The 21,674-nt window shown below is 46.9% G+C and overlaps 1 protein-coding gene across 12 annotated transcripts in view; it reads left to right on the top strand.

Annotated features, from left to right (window-relative positions):
* Window positions 1-21,674, top strand: part of Atp2b2 (ATPase plasma membrane Ca2+ transporting 2) — a 333,232-nt gene that overhangs the window by 290,113 nt on the left and 21,445 nt on the right. For all 12 annotated transcript variants that reach the window (XM_074044411.1, XM_074044412.1, XM_074044415.1 and 9 more), the window contains 3 exons: window positions 2,722-2,964; window positions 14,683-14,924; window positions 15,806-16,040. In XM_074044411.1, the coding sequence (XP_073900512.1) occupies window positions 2,722-2,964; window positions 14,683-14,924; window positions 15,806-16,040 (720 nt within the window). The remainder of the gene's footprint in view (window positions 1-2,721; window positions 2,965-14,682; window positions 14,925-15,805; window positions 16,041-21,674) is intronic.

The following is a 21,674-nucleotide window of genomic DNA, read 5'->3' as shown; positions in this document are numbered from 1 at the left end:
GGAAATCTAAGAAGTTTTATAAGAAGTTAAATGGAGCCTTGCTGGGCTCATGAAAGTTTCCTCGGGAAGTTCCAGTCTAGGGTCCTTCCAGCATCAACCCACGGCAAACCCTGCCTCCACCTGCTACGGCATGACCATCTGTAGAGCCTGAATGCTTGGAGTCTGACCTTCTGAAGGTCATTCCTGCTCATTTCTTCCCCACCGTGGAGAGCCAGGGCCCTGGGCTCCTGTTTCCCAGGATCTTGATGCCGGGATGCCCCTGCGAAAGTGGAGATGTGGTCGTGTTTGTCAACAAAGCATTTGCTCTGAGAGATTGGCAGGGCCACCGAGGGCACAGCCAGCGTCAGTTTCCAAGCTGGAATTTGGACTGGGCTCTCCGATGTAATTTCATGCAGAAAGAGATCTCCAGACCGGTGCCAGAAAGTGGCAGTTCTGTGTAAGGGATACCGCCCTTATCATCTCCCAGTTTTAGGGTTCTCAAAGAAACTCCATCCCACAAACAAAAGCCCAAACAGGTCACTACACAATGTTTCTTGGGTCCAGGACCTGGCAAAGGTGACTCTTGTGTGGCCGTGAGTAGGACCCTACAACCACCTGACAGCTCAGGTGCACAGAGCTGGCGGTGGGGGGGAGGGAGGGGCGGGATGTGCAGACAGCTTGAGGCCTCTGCACCTTCCACAGTTTGTGGCTGTGCACCTGCTACTTTTGTTTGCCATAGGTCATGTTACTTTTGCAGCCACCTGATAAACTTAGTAGAGCACCCAATGCAAAAAAGGCCGACTCTCCCTCTCTAAGCCTGGCCCCCAGAGCCACCATCAAGAGCACAATGATGACCACTTGGGTCAGCACTGCTCAATAGAGACAGAATGTAAGCCACATGTGTCATTTTAAGTAGCCTTGGAGCCACATTTTTAAAAAGGTGAAAAGGAACAGGTGACATTAATAATACAATTTATGTAACCCCATATCTCCGAATTATTACCAATCCACACATAATTAATATAAACATTACAGGGACACTTCTTTCATATGTGTTTTTTCAAAATGTTTTCAAATCCAATGTGTATTTTACACCCACACTTTGGACCAACTGTATTTCAAGAGCTCAGTAGCGCCCTGTGGCTACTGTATTGGGCAGTCCCAATGGGAGATTCTTAAGGCCAAGAGACTAACCCTCTTCAGAGAGAGAACAGATGGACTGAGGCTCAACAGAATGATCCAGGCCACGTGGTAAAGCAGAGGTGGGTTCAAATTCCAGTCTTCACCCTCACCAGGTGTGTGATTCTGGCCGATTCACCTTGTCTAGGTTTCTTCAGTTGCCAAAATGGATTGCCAGGATTCTCCCAGGTCTTAAAGATTTCTTATACCATCAGACAATAAAATAAAGACAGGAGGGCTTTGTAGACTATAAAGTGTGTTCCAAATTCAAATCATTGTTGATCATCCATTTGATATACAATTATTGTTATAATTGTTATAGGTTACAAGGGAAGATGCAATAGCATGTAGCCCCTATCAGTACTCATTTTCAGTAACATGAATCTCTATTAAAATATTCTAAGCCAGGCATGGCTATGCATATCTGTAATCCCAGCACTCAGGAAATAGAAGTAGGAGGATTGCAAGTTTGAGGCCAGCCTGGGCTACATAAGCAAATTCAAGGCTAGCCTGTGCTACATAACAAGACCCTGTCTCAAAAAAAATAAAAACAAATCTAAAATATTCTGATTCCATTTCTCTTTTACCCTTCTTATAAAGAGTTGCAATGAGGATCAAGAATAAGGGAAATCAAATCTTTAGGCACAGGCTAGGACTGTGCCTCTAGCAAATTTTCACTCCTTGATGAGGTCAGTTCTGTCAGGGAACCTGTGTAAGAATTATTTTATTATTTGCATTCCTTGCTTAAGAAGCAGAGGAGCTAGGAGCGTAGAGCTGAGGCATATAGAAGAAATGATAACATGCATAGTAGGGTCCCATTTTGTTATAAATTTAAAAAGAAAAAATGTTTATTTGTATATACGATGTGTCCATTCTAGGTGCTAGCTTATGGCTCATTTTTCTTTATCCTTTTTATATATCTACATTTAAGAGAAATTTTTATTTTTATTATGTAAGTTACATGCTCATTGTAGAAAACTAGAATCTATAGATTTGAAAAAGAAGTCAAAAAATTTGAAATTATCTCACCCAAAGTATAATGACATTATTTTGATATTTTCCTTTATCTATGAACAGGATAGAATATCTATATTCTTAAATATATTCTAATTTCTAAATTTAGAATACCTATATTCTAAATTTATCTACTTAGGGTGAAATTGAAATGACCATGAAAATCAGGCACCTGCAGAAGACGGATTTGAGAAAACCCATAGCCAAATGATAAGTAGTTGTTTATTTTAAGCTAAGAGTAAAATAGTTGAAGTTTATCAGGGAGGATCCAACCTTATTTTTTATCTTTTCCACTATTTTTTCCATAAAAAATGTAAATGACTTCCATGACTCAAATTAATAAATTCAGTTATCAATCTTTTAAATGTTTCAAATGACTTTAAAAAAAATAAAAAAGGAAAGGGCACACACCTGAGCAATAGAATCTCAAATATGAGAGGCTGTAGTGGTCAAGGTCAAGGGGAGACCGAGGCAGATTTTCCTCGCACCTTGGCACGCGTATGCCCCTCTCTCTCCTCACTGTCGCTCTCTCACTGCCCCTTCTCCCAGAAAATGATGAAGGACAACAACCTGGTACGACACCTGGACGCCTGTGAGACCATGGGCAACGCCACAGCCATCTGCTCGGACAAGACGGGCACACTGACCACCAATCGCATGACAGTAGTACAGGCCTACGTGGGCGATGTCCACTATAAGGAGATCCCTGACCCCAGCTCCATCAACGCCAAGACCATGGAGCTGCTGGTCAATGCCATCGCCATCAACAGCGCCTACACCACCAAGATCCTGGTAAGTGGTTTTGGCCACAGCCTCCACTAGGGGAGCACCATCCATGGTGTAGGGTGGATGCAGGCTGAACAGTGTCATTGGTGTTTTCAACTCCTGCTGATAGATTCTGGTCTGGTCAGATAATAGCAACTAATTTCTCTTTGACTTAATATTCTATTAACATTGCTATTATGTTTGTGTAACCAAAAAAAGAAAAGATATTGTTAATTAATGTTATCGATTATTTATTACAGTTTTTTTTGAAGTGTGGAGGGGTGGGGGTTGAACTCAGGACCTCTCACTTGCCCACCTTGCCAGCCCTTTGCGCATTGGTTATTTATGAAATAGGTCTCATTTTATGCCCAGGCTAGCCTGGACCACGATCCTCCTATTTCTGCTTCTGCATGTAACTGAGAGGGCAAGTGAGCCCCACGTGTCCAGCCATTGACTGAGATGGGATCTCATGAAACTTTTTGCCTGGAATGGCCTCAAACCTCAGTGCTCCTGACCTTTGACTCCCAAGTAGCTCAGTAGATTATTACTTTTTAGATTCTGCCATTGAATCACACACCCACGCACGCACATGCACACACACACACACACACAAAACTTTTATTATTTTTTTTAATTACATATCAAACTATTCCAAAGTTTAGTGGCTCAAAACAACTGTGGGCAGTTGGTCTTCCGTATTCACAAGTTTCAAGTCCACTGACTCAACCAACTGTGGATCAAATATATTCAGAAAAAAAACCCAACTAGGTCTACAATGCTGCTTTTATAGTGAATGTGTACAGGCATTTTTCCTGATCCTTATGCCCTAAGCAGTGCAGTATAATAGTGACTTACATAGCATCTATGCTGTATTAGGTATTGAAAGTCATTCTAGAGATGATTTAAAGGATCAAGAAGGATGTACATAGGTCTGATGCAAATACTACACCATTTTATAAGAGGGACTGAACATCTGCATACCAGGAGTCTGCTGGGGGTCCTGGATACTGAGGGTTGACTGTGTTTAGCTGGCAGTCCCAGCGTCCAAGCTGGGCTAAATAAGGTGGCTATTCTGCTCTCAGCAGTCTCCCCAGCTCTGTTGATCTTGGCAACATGGACCATGCCTTGCATGGTCTCACCTCCTCTACTGGGCTTGTCTGCATGAAGACATTAGGATTCTGAGTGAGATTAAAAGTGTACAAGGTCTCTTGAGACCTGAGCTCTGAATTGCCACAATGTCACTTTGCCACATTCTCTTGGCCAACACACATCAGATGGCCAGCCCAGACTCTCAGAGTCCCACACACACACTTGCTTACAAGGACATGGATTCAGAGAGGGGAATCAATGTGGTCATTTTTCATAATCAACCTGTTGCTGAGGATGCTGGGTTCACTGGTAATTATAGAAACCTTACTCATTCTGGTAAGAAAACCTCGCTGTCTCCAATAAGCTGCCTGAACTCGTCATGCTTCGTTCAGAAGCACAGGTGGCTTCTTGGTAATTAACCAGCATTCGAATGATGATGAAGAACATCAGCTCTTTGTCCAGTTCTCCCATCCAGATGTCTGCATTGTGTGCATCTGGATGATCGGCTGAGCTTTGGTTTACTCTTCAAATGTGCCCAAGCCCTGACCTTCCCTTCTGCCCCAGAGCCAGCTGCAACCTTCATAATCAAGTTGGGTTTGTGGAAGCTGCTGGCAGCCCTATCAGAGGGCATGAGTCAACAGTGAGGGACTGAGAGCTGGTAGGGGAAGGAAGAGGCAGTTTCCTCACCCTCCGTGGGCTGAGCAGCACCCTGGAGCTTCAGGCTAAGGAAGACAGAATTAACAAAGGGGGAAAGCAGGTTGGAGAACATGTACTGATGGGTGATAGAGAACTCTGGGTGTGATGCCAGAAACGACAACATTTTTGTCTTCTTTCCCCCTTATTCAGGAGTCAAGGGAGATCAGCAATACTTTATTCTGTTTTCTAGGCCTTCCAAAAATAACAGAGACACCAATGATGATTTTGTCCTGCAGATGTGGCAGAGAGGGGAATGGGTAATTCCCAGAGCAGGCTTCAGGCAGTGGAACGGCCACGTGGGCCAAGCCCCATGGGATAGGCTGGGTTGAGATGTATGTTACTCGGTTACAGAGGGAGTTCTTGAGATCTGCCAGGAGGACTGAGAGGAATGATAGTGACAAGTCTCTATCAGGCAGTGCTTTGGATCCCTGATGGCAAAGGAATGATAGATTGGCTCGACTGGGGCCAGGTCGGTCAGTCAGTCCACAGAGGGGGAAGATGCAGCTGCTGAGGCAAAGGAGAGGTCAAGGACCTGGGAACTGGAGTCCTTGGTTCATAATCCTAGTCAGGAGGCCACTTACCACTTGGCCATCAGAGTCCCCTGCCATGCCTGGAACTCTGGCAGCCTCTTTCTGGCTGGTACTCTCCCGGGAGTACCCTGCCCACATACTTCTTTTTGATGAGGGCTGACAGCAAACAATGTGGAACTGCATAGCCCCTGGTATGAGTAGACAGTGGTCAAAACACCTGCTCTGGAGTTGGACAGCCTGGGTTTAAACCCCTAACTAGCTGTGTGAATATAAACAAGTTACTTAACCTCTCTGTGCCTCACTGAGGATGACATGAGTTAGTAAGTAGAGCGGGCCTGGCACAATGCCTGATACACAGTCAGCACGCAGTAGGCTGTGTTATTGCTACTCAGCAATAAAATCACCCATTCGTGGAGGATTCCATTTGTAGCAATGTGGAGGCTAAAAATATCAAGAAACAGACAGCAGAGATGTCCAGGCTGGGGAGGGAAGGGGTCTTGCCCAAAGCCATGCAGCCCATTAGATGCAAAGTCTATGGCAAACCTAAAGCCAGCTGTGGAGTCAAGAGGCCAAGACTAGGTTTTGGTCATCAGAATCAATCCTGCAATGCCTTTAGCCTGTGGTGGGCTTGAGCAAAAGGCCTGTTGTCAGAGAATCAGACCCCTGAGGTAAAGGGGCTGTCAAGGGCCACCTTTCCAGGCCCAGATGAAACCTGAGAGGCTGGGACGGTTCAGGCTGGGGCAGAAGTGCTGCCGCTTCCAAACCAAGCTGAAGATCCAGGCTGCATGCAAGACATCCTGAAACCATATGCACATATGAATAATAAAAGAAAAATGAAAAAAAAAAAAACAAGAAAATTTAAGGAGACATAGCTCATGTTCAGATGGTCATATTTATAATAAAGGACAATTTAAATTCAGCAAAAAAAAAAAAAGACATCCTGAAACCAGGCAGGAGCAGACAAGGGCAGGAAAGAGATGCTGCAGCCTTTACCTTCACCACCCCATCAGTTTGGAGAGGAGGGGAGCCTGACCCGGAAAATGAGACCCTGGTGGGCTGGGCCCCATGTGCTGTATCACCCTCCACAAGGATCCCCATTCCTCTGTGTCTTCTTGCTGACAATGTGAGAGACACAAATGAGTCTTCACCAGACCACTTCCATAGAATTTGGGAAATACTGAGTGAATAGGTGGAGTAAGTGAATTGATTGGTGAGTAAATGTACAGATGTGGTCCAGGTTAGCTTGGGAGAGGAAGGGATGGAGGGATAGAAGGGGTAGGTAGGTAGATGGATGAAAGGATGATGAATAGATATACGTGGGGTAGGTGAAGGTGTGAGTGGGATGAGCACATGTGGTGGTGGGAGGGATGAAAAGGTGGCTGGATGGGAGAAGGGGTGAACACATGGGCAAGAGGGTAGATGAGAATGAGTTGATAGACATCTCAGGACAGGACTGATACCTCTTCTTGTGGCCATTAAGAAGGAGGAGTTGGTCCCAGATCCAGTCCCATGGCCAACACATGTGCTCTGTTGGTGCCTCTGGCTTCCTGAGCTGGTCTGTTTTGCTCCCACCCTCAGTCATGCAGGCTGCATTCATCCATCCAGAGCCCTTCCAATTTACTGGTGCCTCTTATTCTTTAAAAAGCAAACAAATGAACAAAAAGCTAGATGAGCATTTGCAGGAGTGGGTCATACGTGTGTCATTTACATGGATTCATAGACTTTGGTTAATTACCTAGTGCAGCCTCCTCACTTTTCTCTGAGGGAGAAAAGTCACCCCTTGGGTTACTGAAGATCAAATCCAGATCAGGTGGTGTTTAAAAATTTTGGTTTCAATAGACCAGGGCTCAAATCCCAGCTCTTGAACTTACCATCTATGTGACCCTGAGCCAGTTACTTCATTTCTCTGAGCCTCTGTTTTCCAGTCTGTAAAATGAAACTATCATTAACTATAATTGTAATACTCACTTACCTGGGCTCAGTATGACAACTTACCCTACACTGTATGACACCCTCACAAAGGTGATTATCACATGCCCAATTCATCAGTAAGGGTGCTGAAGCTGAGACCAGTTAAAGAGTCCAAGAACAGATAAGAGGCAAAGCCAGGACTGGAACAATCTAGAGCCTATACAGGTCCCCACCACTCTGTGCTCAGCTCACCAGGTGCCCTCTGCCTGGATGCTGGTGGCTCATTGCAGTGAGGGCTAGAGAATGTTAATGTTGGTGGAGTGTCCAGCGTGGTGCTCAGCAATGCTCATTCCATGCCAGTTTTTACTCCCATTGCCTCCATTATTCTTTCTGAGCCTTACCCTCCACGCCACCCATTATCATGCTTGACCCTCTACATCCCTTTTCAATGATCAAGCCAGTCAAACAGGATCACTCCAATCCTACAGCTAACAAAATAAGTTGTAGAAACATCAGGTTGTTCCTGATCAACAAATGGCAGAGTGGGGCTCAGAGAATTCCAGAGAAGTGCACCAAGGGGGAGAGGGAAAAGGCTATTCCAGGCAGCCCCCAAAGACCCACAGACATGGAGAAGCACAGTCTGTGGCTTAGGCAGCTCTGTAGGGCCAGAATAGTGAGAGATGAGGCCAGAGAGCTGGGGTAGGAAGCTCGGTGGTAACTTCCTCCTCACTGCACTTAGAAGAATCCCCTCGGGCACAGGTGTGGGGGTGGTGCAAGGGCCAAGGGGGCAGGTAGGGCAAGTAGGGAGGCAGGAAAAGAGGCGCAGAAGGCCAGCCTCCACTCCACGCCCTATCCTTCTGAGAACGGAAGGGCTGTTTTCTTTCTACTCTTATTTCTAATCATTAGGAACTTAACTCATCCTCTAAGGGAAGCTGTGTGAGTCATCTTTTAGTCAGAAATTGCTTTCCTGCCTCAGAAATCCTGGCACACCCTGATTTCCTTTGTGCACTCTGACTTTTTGAACATCAAGACTTCTCCTGGCTTGTCCTTGTCGCCCTGCCAACACACTCCCTTCTCTGAGCCGCAGCTCAAATTTTTAGATGAAGCAGCTCTTTCCTCAGATTCTTGAATCACTCTGCTTTGGGAAACATTCTCTTTTTCTACCCATGTTCTTTTTGTATGTGGACTTGGGTTTTATATTTTTTGAGACCTCTTTTGAAGTAGGTGGATCCTTCAGTTGACATTTGAATTATTAAACTAAGGATGGGAATGTTTGGAACCGAAATGATGAAAGTATATGACATATTTCTGAAAGCATAAACTATGAAGAGAAAACAAATCTCCCTGTGCACCCCCTCCAAATGATCAGGAGGCAGGATTTCCTTGACAGGCCAATCTCCGGAATAAATAAACCCAACTGTGCCTATTAAGAACCCAAGTCCCCAGCATGTCCTGTTCCTAAAGTGAGGCGGCTTTGTGCCACCTGACCCAGGGAGCCCCAGTAACTCCAAGATGGCAAGAAGGGTCTGTTTGATTGTGTTTCGCATGAACCTTAGAACCCAGCAGATGGTGGTCAACTGAGGCGATGGGAAGTGGCTCTGGGGAAGCAGAGAGAGAGCTCTTGAACCCAGTTCTCCTAGCTCAGAACCCAGGGCTCAGGCTAGCATTCAAATGAGCCTCAAAGTCCCTCTGAGTTAGGCCATGCTCTGAGCCTGGGTTCTGACCAAGACAAAGGTGCCAGAGAGTGCCAAAGAGTTTGGAAGGGACTCTGCCGGACATGAAATGGGGAGGTGGGGGTGTGGCTCTGGCAGGTAAAATGGCAAGGGCCTTGGCATTGAATTTGGGAACAGGTTTTGTGGTGTTTTTTTGGTTTTTGTTGTTGTTGTTGTTGTTATTTGTTTTTTGCAAATGGCGTCTCTGGGAGAAGATGGTGTAAAGCAAATGATTCCAGCTGGGGAATGCCAGTTTTACTAGAGCTGGGAATCCTACCCTTCGCTCTGCAGCCTCATATTCATGCACACCACACCATCATACCACAACACACAACACCCACTGCCTATGCACCCTCAGACCACAATATACAACACATACCACCTATACCCCACAGACCATATATATATACATATATATACCATACACATACACATATATATATACACATATATATACATATATATATATATATACCATACACATACATATATATATATACACATATATATACATATATATATACCATACACATACACATATATATATACACATATATATACATATATATATATACCATACACATACACATATATATATATATATACACATATATATACATATATATACCATACACATACACATATATATACATATATATATATACCATACACATACACACATATATACACATATATATACATATATATATATACCATACACATACACATATATATATATACACATATATATACATATATATATATACCATACACATACACCACACAGCATCACACCACAATGTGCAACACACAACACATAACACATACTGTACGTACACCACACATACACACCACACACCCACTACACAGCAACACACATCCTCCTACCACAGCATACAACAAATACCACACACACACGCGCTACATTCATACCACACAGCACCCCCAGTAGCACACACAACAGTGCATGGGGAGTTTGGGAAGGTGCATTTTCTCCTGTCCTAGGCACATACCGACCTGCTTCCCAGCCTAATGAGATGATCTTATGGCTTGCTGGTGTGGCTCAGGTCCTTAGATGGCAATTCCAGAGACCAAATTCTGTCAAAATTCCATCCCACCTGGTGACCAAGAGGCAGCAGTCCCCACACAGACAGAAAATTGTTCATTAATTCACTCGAGAAACACTAGCAAGTCACTCATTGGTGCTAGAGGTGGGGGCAGAGATGAGCAAGACACATGGCCCTCACTTTCCAGACCCTGTACCTGTCCCTCCAGTTAGCTTTGAACAGAGTATCTTCAGTGCTACAGGGGAGTGGGTGCTGTGGGGCCACAGGGAACACTTGGGGACAGTTCCAAGATTGGCCGCTTCCTAGCAGTGCCACCTTGCCTGGCCAAGTCTCGGTGTGCTGTGAGGATGTGATGAAAGGATGCACATAAAGAGTCTGGTGAGGTGGTGAGCAGAGAAAACATTCAGGAAGACAGTCATGGCCGTTATTGGGTAATCCAGGACTGCCGATGTCTGTCCTTAAAGGATGATGGCTAGGCCACCAGAGAGAGAGTTAGGAAAATCATTACATTACGGTTAGCATGGCTTTAACAAACTGGGTTTGTTATTGTATCTGTCAGTTTCCTGTCAGTGTAACAAATGTCCGAGACAAATCAGCTTCTAGAGAGAAAAGGTTATTTGGGCTCACAGTTTCAGAGGTTCCCATACATGATTAGTCAGCCCCTTGCTTTGGGCCTGTGATGAGGCAGCACTTCATGGTGGAAGCACTTGGCAGAGCCAATACATTTACCTCATGGCCGGGAAGTGAAAGAGAGGAAGAGGAAGAGACCAGGTCTCATCCCCTTTGGAGGCACACTCGCAATGACCTAAGGACCTCCCAGTCCTTAGGTCAAAGGTTCCACCATCTCCCAATAGTGTCAAACAGGGTGCCAAGCCATGCCTTTAACATATGGGCCTTTGGAGGATATCTATAATCCAAACCATGGCAGTTTCCAGTTTGGGTAGTTCTCTTTTTAATTGTGGTAAAATGCACATACGATTGAATTTGATCGTTTTTGCCCATCTTCATCATTTTTAATGCTACAGTTTAGTAGCATTAAGTACCTTCTCATTGTTGTACAAAAATCACCATCATCCATCCATACACTTCTCATCCTGCGAAACTGAAATGCTGTCTCCAGTAAGCACTAACTTCCCATGTTGGTAACTAACTTCCTGAGCTCCTGGTGGCAACAGCCCAGCTGTCTCTCTGAACTTGACTCCTCTCGGGACCTCAAACAAGTGGAATCATACAGTTTGTCCTTTTGCAACTAGCCTTATTCACTTAGCACAATGTGCTCAAGGTTTATCCGTATGGCAGCTCGTGTAGGAAATCTTTCTAAAAATGAGTAGGATTCCATAGTACGTACAGACCACGTTTTGTTTATCAGCTCATCCATCAGTGAGTGCCAGGATTGCGTCTAGCTCTTAGCCATTGTGACCAATGCTGCTATGAATTGCCCTTTGGACAGCATGTCATGACTGCACTCAGCACTCCCAAAGGGCTCAGCTCCTGAACTGAGAGATGTGCCGGTTGCAGCTCTGAAGGGGAACCAGGGTGCTTGGAACAGCCCCAGGCCTGGCCCTTGGCAGGGCTGTGAGCAGGAGCAAGTCATTTTCATCCCTGAGCTGCTGCTTCTCCCTCCACATGGGCCAGGCAGGCACAATACCAACGCCTTAACTCCTTTACGTTGCAGGATCCATAGAGATAAAAAGCCTCTTGGAAATTGTAGAGCAAAAGCAAAACCTCTGAGTTTGTCAGGATAAAAAAAGGCAAAAGAGAAAAGGGGAGGGCGCCTGCTACTTAGTAACGCATGTAGGCGATTTCAGAGCTCAAGTTCACAGAAACAAATTGAATTACGGAGGAGGCAGCTCTGCCATTTGCAACCGTAGATTGTTTGAAATCCTTTTAGAGGAAAATTAAAATATTTCACAGAGGGTAATAAAATGCCGGGTGTTTTGCAGGCATGACTGCTCAGCTCTCTTGGGCAAATAAGTAATTAGGCATTTTTATTTAAGTCCTCTGTGTCGTCATTTTCTTTCATTAGTGGAGAGGGGGAAACTATTGTAGAAAATACATAAAACTCTGGAAATCACCAGAAAGTTAATTATTAAATTGCATAAACATATTTGTTTTTAAGTACAACTCAACAGCAAAGCATCAGAAATGGAAGTTGTACCAAAGACTCCTCTGCTTCCAAATGAAATCCCTTCAAAGAGCCTAGAGGTGGGGATCCTCCAAGGCACTGGATGGATGCCTTGCCCATCCCCAGCCCCAACCACTGCCGAAGGATCTGCCTCTCTCCCTCACCACGGTCTCCTTAAACAGAGTTGATCTTTCTCTCAGCTCCAGCCCCTCCATTTCACAGGTGGGGAGAATGAGGGCATGTTTACATTCAAAAGCTCTTTCCTTCCTGGGCATCCCTGGATCTTAGGGCCACTGTGTGTCAGTGTCTGTGTCCCACATGACTTGGGTCTACTCCCTGGACCTGAGCCCTAACTGCAGAAGGAAGAGGTAAGCCCAGGATATTCCCTATTGAACCACCCCGTCTCTATGCAGCTAAAACCCACTACCATCTTCTTGAATCCACCTTCTTCCTTCCCAGGCTGCTCTTTTGAACAATAGGAAGGGGGCTGAGGATGGGGATCCAGGGAGTGCCTGGTGAGAGGCTGGACTGAGACCCATGCAGACAACTCCTGGGGTAGAGGGAGCACAGGCTTGATTATTGCTTTTTATTCCTCTTCCAAGTCTTTCCAGGATTCGGGGGCAGCTTTTACTACTCCCAAAGTCACCTCCACCTGAATGGCTGCATAGGAAGTGGTCTGAGTTGGTGTGTGCAGGTCTGTGAGGTGGGGCCCACAGGGAGGTGAGTGTACTTGCATATCTGTGCTTCCCACAGCCACCTGAGAATCCTGCTCTTCATGTCCACATGGAGGCCTCCTGTACTGATCTGGCCTGTGTCACTCCCAGCAGACCTGGGCTGCATTGAGCTATCCAGCAAACACCTACTGTGTGCTGGACTCTGTGCTAGCCCTGAGAACCCAGAGAGGAGTCGAATATGCGAGATGAACAGGCAAAGGCCCTATTTGATTGGTCTTTAAAAGGGGAGGAAGAGTTTGTCTGGTGGGGAAGGGAGAGGGACTCTCTCAAAAGGAACTGCAGAGGCAGCAATCAGCCCCATGGAGGTGGGCAGGTGCAGTGCATGTTTCACCGAGTCTCTGAGGCAGGAGCTAAAGAGTGTGTGTGAAATGAGCAAGGGGAGAGAAGGAAAAGACCAGGGACCAGGAGAAGGGATGAGTCAATTTCAGCGTGTTAGTGTAATGGAAGGTATACAGCAGGTGAGAAGGAGCAAACTAGAACCATAAACACAAATGCATCTCACTGAAGGAATGTGGCGCGAGTGAAGCAAGTTGCAGAAGGTGCACAGCTGCCTGATAGGAAATGTTCCACATACAAAACAGCACTACAAGTCGCACAGACAGACATGGGGATCGTCCACATCTCGTTGCCACTACCTGACCTTTTTTGACATACAGAAATCTTTGTTTCATTTGGTTCAAAGGAAATCACAAGGGACGGTCCACCCACTCCATTTAATACTGCTCAGCAACCAGAAGGAACGAGTTACTGACACATGGAACCACTTGCCCAGATCTTAAAGGGCTTGTGTTGAATGAAAAAGCCAGCCTCCAACAGTCTCAGACTGTATGGTTCCGCATAAAATCACAAAAGTGACTGGAGATATAGCTCAGTGCTTGTCTAGCGCACATGAGGACCTGGATTCCGTCCGCTGTACTGCAAAAAAAAAGAAAAGAAAAGACAACAGCATGGAGCTGGAGAGTAGATTATAGGTGGCCAGAGTTCTGTGGGTGTCAAAGAGTAGCGCAGGGACCCTTGTGATGACCTGCCCTGTATCTTGACATTGGTGACAGTTGTGGGGCTTACAAGGCTAAATGCATACACGCGCACACGAGCATACACAGAGCTGCTGAAAGCTGAATAATGTCAGTTTGATTGTGTTCATGTCATTATCCTGGTTGTGATACTGTTGCAATGGTGATGCAAGAGGTAAACACTGGGGAAAGCCAGAAGAAGGGTGCATGTGAATCTACAGTTATCTCAAAATAAAAAGTTAAAACATACACAATAATGGTTAATACCAAATTTAAGATAGAGGTTTATTCTGGACCGATGGATGAATTATGCAGACAAGAAGAAATATACACAGGGAATTCACTTTTAACCAACATGCTTTACTTCTTAAAAAAAGAAGAATCTGAACCAAATACAGCATTTTTGTCAAGATTCTACAAAGCAGAGCCTGTGTGGTGGTACACACCTATAATCCTAAATACTTGGGAGATGAAGGATGATTGTGGCCCAAGGCTGGCCTTGGAAAAATCTCCAGACCCTATATGAAAGACAAACCAAAGCAAAAAGGGCTAGGGATGTATCTCAAGTGATAGAGCACTTGCTAGGCAAAACTCTGGTGGTGCCAGAAGAAAGAAAACCAGGACGGTAGGTATGTAGCCATTTCTTATATCATTATCTTTTTATGTTGGAAATCTAATTTTTAAAAAGCTGATCTTGCTGGAATTTGCATCCCACACCATGTAGAGGGAGAACGTTGGGGCCCACTGAGGTCGCAGCCCCCACCTCATGGACCACTGGGCAGCAGTGCTGGAGCCTTGGTGACAGCCAGGGCTGGGGCTCCCCTGGGTCAGGCATGCCTGGGCTGAGCCACCCCTTGTCTCTTTACAGCCCCCAGAAAAAGAAGGTGCCCTGCCTCGGCAGGTGGGCAACAAGACGGAGTGCGGCCTGCTGGGCTTCGTACTGGACCTGAAGCAGGACTACGAGCCGGTGCGTAACCAGATGCCGGAGGAGAAGCTGTACAAAGTGTACACCTTCAACTCTGTGCGCAAGTCTATGAGCACTGTCGTCAAGATGCCGGACGAGAGCTTCCGCATGTACAGCAAGGGCGCTTCAGAGATCGTGCTCAAAAAGTAAGTGGCTGCCAGGATAGGCTGGGGGCCAAGCTTGGACATCTGGGTCCCACAGCACTGACCACCAGCCAGACTGGGCTTAGCAGTGTCACTGTACTGGAGGGGACATCTAGCCCTCAGGTCACATAGCAAGACTGCCCTCTAGGGTCCCTTGCCTACTGCTTTTCCTATTACACCCTCTTAAAAATATCTATAGGGTCCTCCCTTCCTCCTCCCTAAGGCTCAGGACAGTCTACCCATGATCACGTTAGGTTTCCTTATTTCATTTTCCTTAGCACAGGGTTGGTTGACAGGAGCTATTTTCTTTATTCACCAGACTCTTCTGACTCCAGGTGCTAGAAATGAGCCCAGCGAATAAGTAAATCACTTCACCTCTCTGGGCTTCTGTTACCCCACCTGTCTGTTGAAGGAATTGCTGGAGCCATGGTTCTCACCCTCGCTGTGTATTGGAATCCACAACTGAGCTTTTTAATAAACCACTGAGTCCCGGCCTTAGCCCGTTGGTTAGACTGGAACCCCCAGGACAGGGCTCACACATGGTGTTTATTAACCGATCCCCAAGTGGTTCTGCTGTGTGGGCAGGTGGAGAACTTAGGGTTTATGGCTTCGCAGGCTGTTTTAGCTGTGACAGATTTTTCCTGATGAAACCCTATGAGTGTATGCCACATACCACAGGGGGACAGTTCTTGCTGAATGGCCTGGAGCAGATATTACAAGAAGGCTGACTGATTTCACCCCTGCCTGAGATCCTGAGCCTGCTGGATGCACTGAGGCACTGTGGGAGGTTGACTGGGTGGGCACTGGTGACTGTGATGGCTGGCTGGAGGTAGGAGTACTACCTGGGAACTCTGCCAGGTCTTATTCCTCTCCCACTCTCCCAGGTGCTGCAAAATCCTCAATGGGGCGGGGGAGCCCAGGGTCTTCCGGCCCCGTGACCGGGATGAGATGGTGAAGAAGGTGATTGAGCCTATGGCTTGTGATGGGCTTCGTACTATTTGTGTGGCCTACCGTGACTTCCCCAGCAGCCCTGAGCCTGACTGGGACAGTGAGAATGACATCCTCAATGACCTCACCTGTATCTGCGTGGTGGGCATCGAGGACCCAGTGCGGCCTGAGGTAGGTCCCAGGGTCAGCTGGGTAGGTATCAAGGACCCTGCATAGCCTGAGGTAGGTCTGAGGGTCAGTGAGCTTAGGGAAAGGGGGTGAGGCCAGAGCTCACCTCATCTCAGCCTCTGGGACCTTGTACCTGCTTTCACTCAAACATTTGCCAATTGTAGCAAGCTTTCTCTTGTTCCCTGTTACTACTGAACCCAACTGGCCTAACGGGGTGGGGGGGAGTGACAGGAGATGCAGAAAAGATAAACGACAGAAGACAGACATGCATAAAGTTGGGGCCAGGTGTGCTGGGTGCTCAGATGGAGATGCACAACAGCCTCTTTGCTCCTTTACTTCTCTTTCCTCTGCTTCTTTTCTCTATCTTTAAAGCCTTCCTTCTAAAGTCTTCTTTTCTATTCTTTAAAGTCTCTTGCTTTAAACTCGCACTGTCCCATGTTTTCTTTAATCTCTCTTAAAGTCTTGGCCCTCAGACTTGCAAACAAACAACAGCAGCCATGTCTAAAAACTGCATTAGCTTAACTCTTAAAGTCCCTCTGTAGACTCACACTGTCCCACGTTCTCTTTAGCTTTTCTGTAGCTTAGCTTTTCCAAAGCCTATCTATAAAGTTCTCGGTCAGAGACACACAACAGCCAGTGGCAGTAGCAGCCAATCAAAATCTCCATCCAAAACCCTCACATCCTCCTTCAGCAGTCTTTTATATCCAGTGGTAAACAAGGAGGTGGAGCAACAGTTCTTGGGGAGGGGTGTGACATTGTAACAGGGAAATCTCAGTTCCTACTTCTCTGAACATAAACAATTTAGGAAAAGCAGCTGAGCTGCATTTTGCCTTCTCTCTTCTGTGGCTGAGGCCGTGCCAAACTCAGCCTGTAGATCATTGAGCACAGCTGTGCTTATGTCCAATTCTCATAGGCTTCTATAATACGCTCCCCACAGCCAATGTTAGCCACACTTGACATTGGTCTTCTCCAAAGGACACACAGAACTCACAGCCCACAAGCAACCATTTCTCTATGTGGAGGGCAGTCCTTGAGCTCTCCCCTCAGTCACCAAAGGCTTTTTCATCTCACCTCCACCACCCCCACCTTAGAAGCCTCACCCAGCTGGACCCAGGAACTCTTGTAGCAAGTTCAAACACCAAGCCTAGATTCAAGCTCTGTACAGCTTCTGTACAGAAGCTCTGCTTCTTTACATGTTTCCCCCTGGCATGTATAGTTTAGCAATCACTGTGTCCTGGCCAGCTTGCCTGTGACATAGCAGCAATCTACCTTTAGCAGGTATCTAGGGGTACAGGGCTCAAAAGTTAATCACAGTTCATATTTCCCAGCAGAAGGGAGAGCGTGACAGTCCCTGTCAAGGATGAAAGTCATAGGTATATGAAGTGCCCCTAACAGGGTGCTTGGCACACATTAGCTCTCCAGTCTCCTTCAGCGCCATCTACACCTGGCAGGAAGCCAGGATTCAATGCTGGGACCTGGCAGGGTCCAGGGCACCCACGTTGCTGTGAGGTTGTGCGGAGAGGTGCAGCTGCCTCGAGTCTCCAAGACGCTGCCATGGGCAGGCACAGCCACCATCTTAGCAGCAGAGTACAGGGCCTGAGGACAGTCATGGGAGGGACCCGCTCCCACTTCCTCCCAGGATTGCTTTCCTGGCCTGGCCTGGACAGGTCCACACTTAGCTTGGCTGTGAGATTTGGTGAGGATACCCCAAGGAGCCCCTTCATCCCCCAAGGGCAGTTTCAATGTCCTGACCATCTCTGGCAGTGTTCTCTGGAGGCCTGTGGCTAGCCTTTGCTTCCTCTTCTTTAAAGGAAAAGTTGTAACCCCATGGTGGTGGTTCACGCCTGTAAGAGGCTGAGATTGAGAGGATCACAGTTTGAGGCCAGTCCACGCAAATAGTTAGCAACACCCCCATCTCACAAATAACCAGAGCAAAATGGACTGGAGATGTGGCTCAAGTGGTAGAGCACCTGCTTGCAAGTGTGAAACCCTGAGTTCAAACCCCAGTCCCACCCACCCCCCAATAAAGGGGGGAAAGTGTGTAGAGGAGCTGCTTTCCAAGGTCAACCCCATTGCTGCAAGATTCTGTGTTCCAAAGAAACCAGGAGGCTGCAGACATGGACTTCCAGGAGAGGGGTGAAAGTGTGAGCTCATATACCAGAAAGGCCAGCTGTGTAGCATTGTGTCAGTTACAGCACCGCGCTGAGCCTTAACTGTAGATTAGGGATAATCCCTTCCTGGAATGTTGTGGGGTCACACCACTCACACGCAGGCAACAAGCACAGCATCTGGCATGAGGCTGATGGCCATAAGGGTCTCCCTCCCTTCGTGCCTCCCTAATTGGTTCATCACTCAGGATCCAGTGATAGTAGCAGCTCGCACACACAACCTGGCCTTCAACAGCTGCTTGGTGAGTGTTTGTGGAATGGATGAGGTTGAAGGAGTGAGAACGAATAGACTTGAACCCCAGTCCTCCAACACTGAGCCTCTCTCTCTCTCTCTCTCTCTCTCTCTCTCTTTCTCTCTCATACACACACACACACATAGTCCCACTGAAGCCTCTTACTCCTACCCAGCCAGATGCTAAAGCAGCCAAGGTAGTCCATGCCCCTGGAGCACAGCAGCCACACCCATCACCCATATGCATGTTCCCTGTAGCCTGCAGCCCTCCCCAGGCAGGCTGCCATTTATTTAAGCTGCTCACTACCAGCCACTCATGGGCTCAGGCCTCATGGACAAGCATCATGTCCTTAAGCTCTGGGCTCAGCACCCAGCCTTAAAAACATCAAGGATGTGGGAAATGACATCAGGTGCAAAATGGCTTCGGCCATGGCCTGTAATAATAAGGAACCCGTTTTATGTCGTGATGCAGTCAATGCTCTCACTTAACTAACTGAATTCCATCAAGTAATGAGGTGCCCTGAAGTAGCTTCTGTCCTCCTCTATTTCTTTCCTCCTTTTTTTCAATTCTGGTCACCACTCACTAAACTGATTTCGTAGCTGCTCAAAGGACCGACTGGAGGTGTAAGTGCTGATCTCATCCACGCACCTCCCAGCATCCCTCAGTTTGCAGATGAATGGGCTGAAGCCCACAGAGGGACAGGGTTGTTCCCAAAGTCTCCGTGTGGACGGCTGAGTGAATCCAGAGTAGACCAGACTTTCTGCCTTCCTGCTCCAGGCCCTTTGCCCAGTTTCCACAAAAAGGAAAACGCAAATAGTTCTGAGTCCAGGGGTGAGAAGAGGAGCCAAAGCATCCCGTGCCCAGGGCCAGAGGGTGGAGCTTCTCATACTTTCTGCTGACAACATGGTCATCCAGAATAAGTGGCTTCAGACACAGACCCTGGGAAGTAGGGGGAGGACTGAATGTTGGGAGCCCCAACTTTGCCACCAACAAGCCACTTCCTCTTTCTGTGCCTTAGTCTTTCTCATCTGCAAAATGGGAGTTGGCCCAAGGGCCTCTCAGCTCCCCTCCAAGCTCTGACCCAGAACCACTTCTGCCAGTCAGTGCCAGCCTGTCTGTGACCTTCTCTCATCTCTTGCCTTGCCCCTGTGCGTATTTAGAAGCTGTAACAGCACAGATAGGGGACATAAACTCTGCTGCCATTCTCCTCTCTCACAGGTAGCCTCATCTGAGAAATGAGGAAGTTGAACTATGGTGTTCACAGTTGAGGGACAGAGCAGGACTGTAGGGGATACTATTTGAAAGTATAAATGCTCAGACCTGTTGATTCAGCTTCTCCAGCACCTGTGAATACTTTATTTCTTGCTTTTTAGGATAGGCAATTTGTGCATGTGAAACTAAATTCAGACAGTTCAAAAGCACAGACAGTGTGAAGTAGCCATGCCCCCCCCAAGTTCCCACCTTAGAGGCAGCCACTGTCACTAGTTTTGTGGGTGGCCTTCCAAAAGTGTCCCTGCCTATGGTGGATGTGTTTTTGCAAAGTCTCCAAGGCTCAGCTCTTTAATCAGTATTCTTGATCACACTGCTTTAAGCTATCTGGGTGAGCTACCTGCACAGGGTCTCTAGCCTGGTGAGGCTTGGCCAGAAGAACCACCTCTACCCAAACCACCTCTGGGTCCTCAGACATGCTCAGAGTCATTTGCAGCAGGAAAAAAGCAGTTTTTGCCTCTCTCTCAGTTTCCCCAGGTGTCAAGAGGTGAATCTCCACATTGACTTCCTCCTGGAGACCACCAAAGGCCAGAACACCCTAAACTATACTCTCCAAACTCCCCACCCAAGACATTCTGGAAACTGATGGAAGCCAGAATGGATGAAGCTGACAGGAGAGCAGTGGTCTGGGATTTTCTGGGTTATCCGGGGGTGTTCAGAGCCCTTGGAGTCACAGACAGTGGCTGTCACCAGAAACAACAGATGTTTAAAAGCCTTTATTTAAAGCCCCATTTCCTGGCTTCTTTTCCTCAGTAAGAAATATCTAGGATAATTTTAGCAAAAGAATCTACTTTTTCAAAAACTTTATAGCAATTTTATTTATATAGAAAGCATATTTTAACCAGACTGATGATGCCCTTGGGGTATGAGTCTTAATTATCTCTGGATCTTCAATGCACAGAGCAGTTGAATGGTGAAAATGAATGAATGAATGAATGAGTGAGCAATCAAAGAAAGTGCTGAGGGCAGTTTAAGGAAATATCCCACCAGATTGTAGGAAACCAGAATGGCTTCATAAGTAGAGAGCATTTCACGTAGAAGATGGGTAAGATCTGGGAGGACCTTCCAGGCAGGCAGTACAGAATGGGCACAAGGGAAAAAACAGGAAAGGATACTATGTTAGTCATTTTTCTATTACTGTAATGAGATGCATCTCATTTAAAATTTTTTAAATTGAGACAGTTTTTAAAAAGGGAAGATCTGTTTTGGTGCACGGTTTCATTCCCTGGTCAGTTGGCCCTGTTACTTTTGGGCCTGTAGCAAGGGAGCACCTGGTGGCAGGGAGCACATGACAGAGCAAAGCAGTTCATATCGTAGCTGGGAAATGAGAGGAAGAGGAAAGGGAAAAGATGGGGCCCCACAACCCCCTTCAACAGCACATCCCCAGAGACCTGACCTTCCACTAGGCCCCACCTCTTAAAGTTTCATCGCCTCCCAATAGCACCACCCTGGGGACCAAGCCTTCAACACATGGGCCTTTGGGGACATCCCAGACTCTCAGCTTGGCCAGGTGGCCATGGGAGTGCGCACCCAGTCACCACGATGTGCAAGACAAGTAAGGAGTTAGACTTGGCTGAAGCCAGAGATCCTAACACGCTTTGATCTTTCTGTGTACCCTGGCATGTTCTCCCTCATGAAAAGATGTCACCTAATTATTGTTCTGTTTGTCACTGCCTGTGGTTCAAAAGTCACATGTCCAGTTGTTCCGTGTTGCATCTGAAGGGCAGCAGCAGCTCCCAGCCAGTTTCTACATTCTAATTGTTGCTAACTCCACAGCAATGCTAGGGAGGCTGCTAGGGGAGGTTGCCACCTCCTTATTGGCGAGGCTGGATCTGCTCGAACCTGATTGGCCCAGATATCAGTCTGTCATTAAAGCGAAGGCAGGCGGCACCCTTACTCTCCCAGTGAAGTGCCCTATTTTCATGAAGCATCTTCATTTGTGTTTATGCTAAACCCGTGTCACATTC

Source organism: Castor canadensis, chromosome 10, assembly GCF_047511655.1.
Source record: "Castor canadensis chromosome 10, mCasCan1.hap1v2, whole genome shotgun sequence".
Classification (NCBI taxonomy): Eukaryota; Metazoa; Chordata; class Mammalia; order Rodentia; family Castoridae; genus Castor; species Castor canadensis.
The sequence above is the reverse complement of the archived record's forward strand: the minus strand, read 5'-3'. Positions and strand labels throughout refer to the sequence as shown.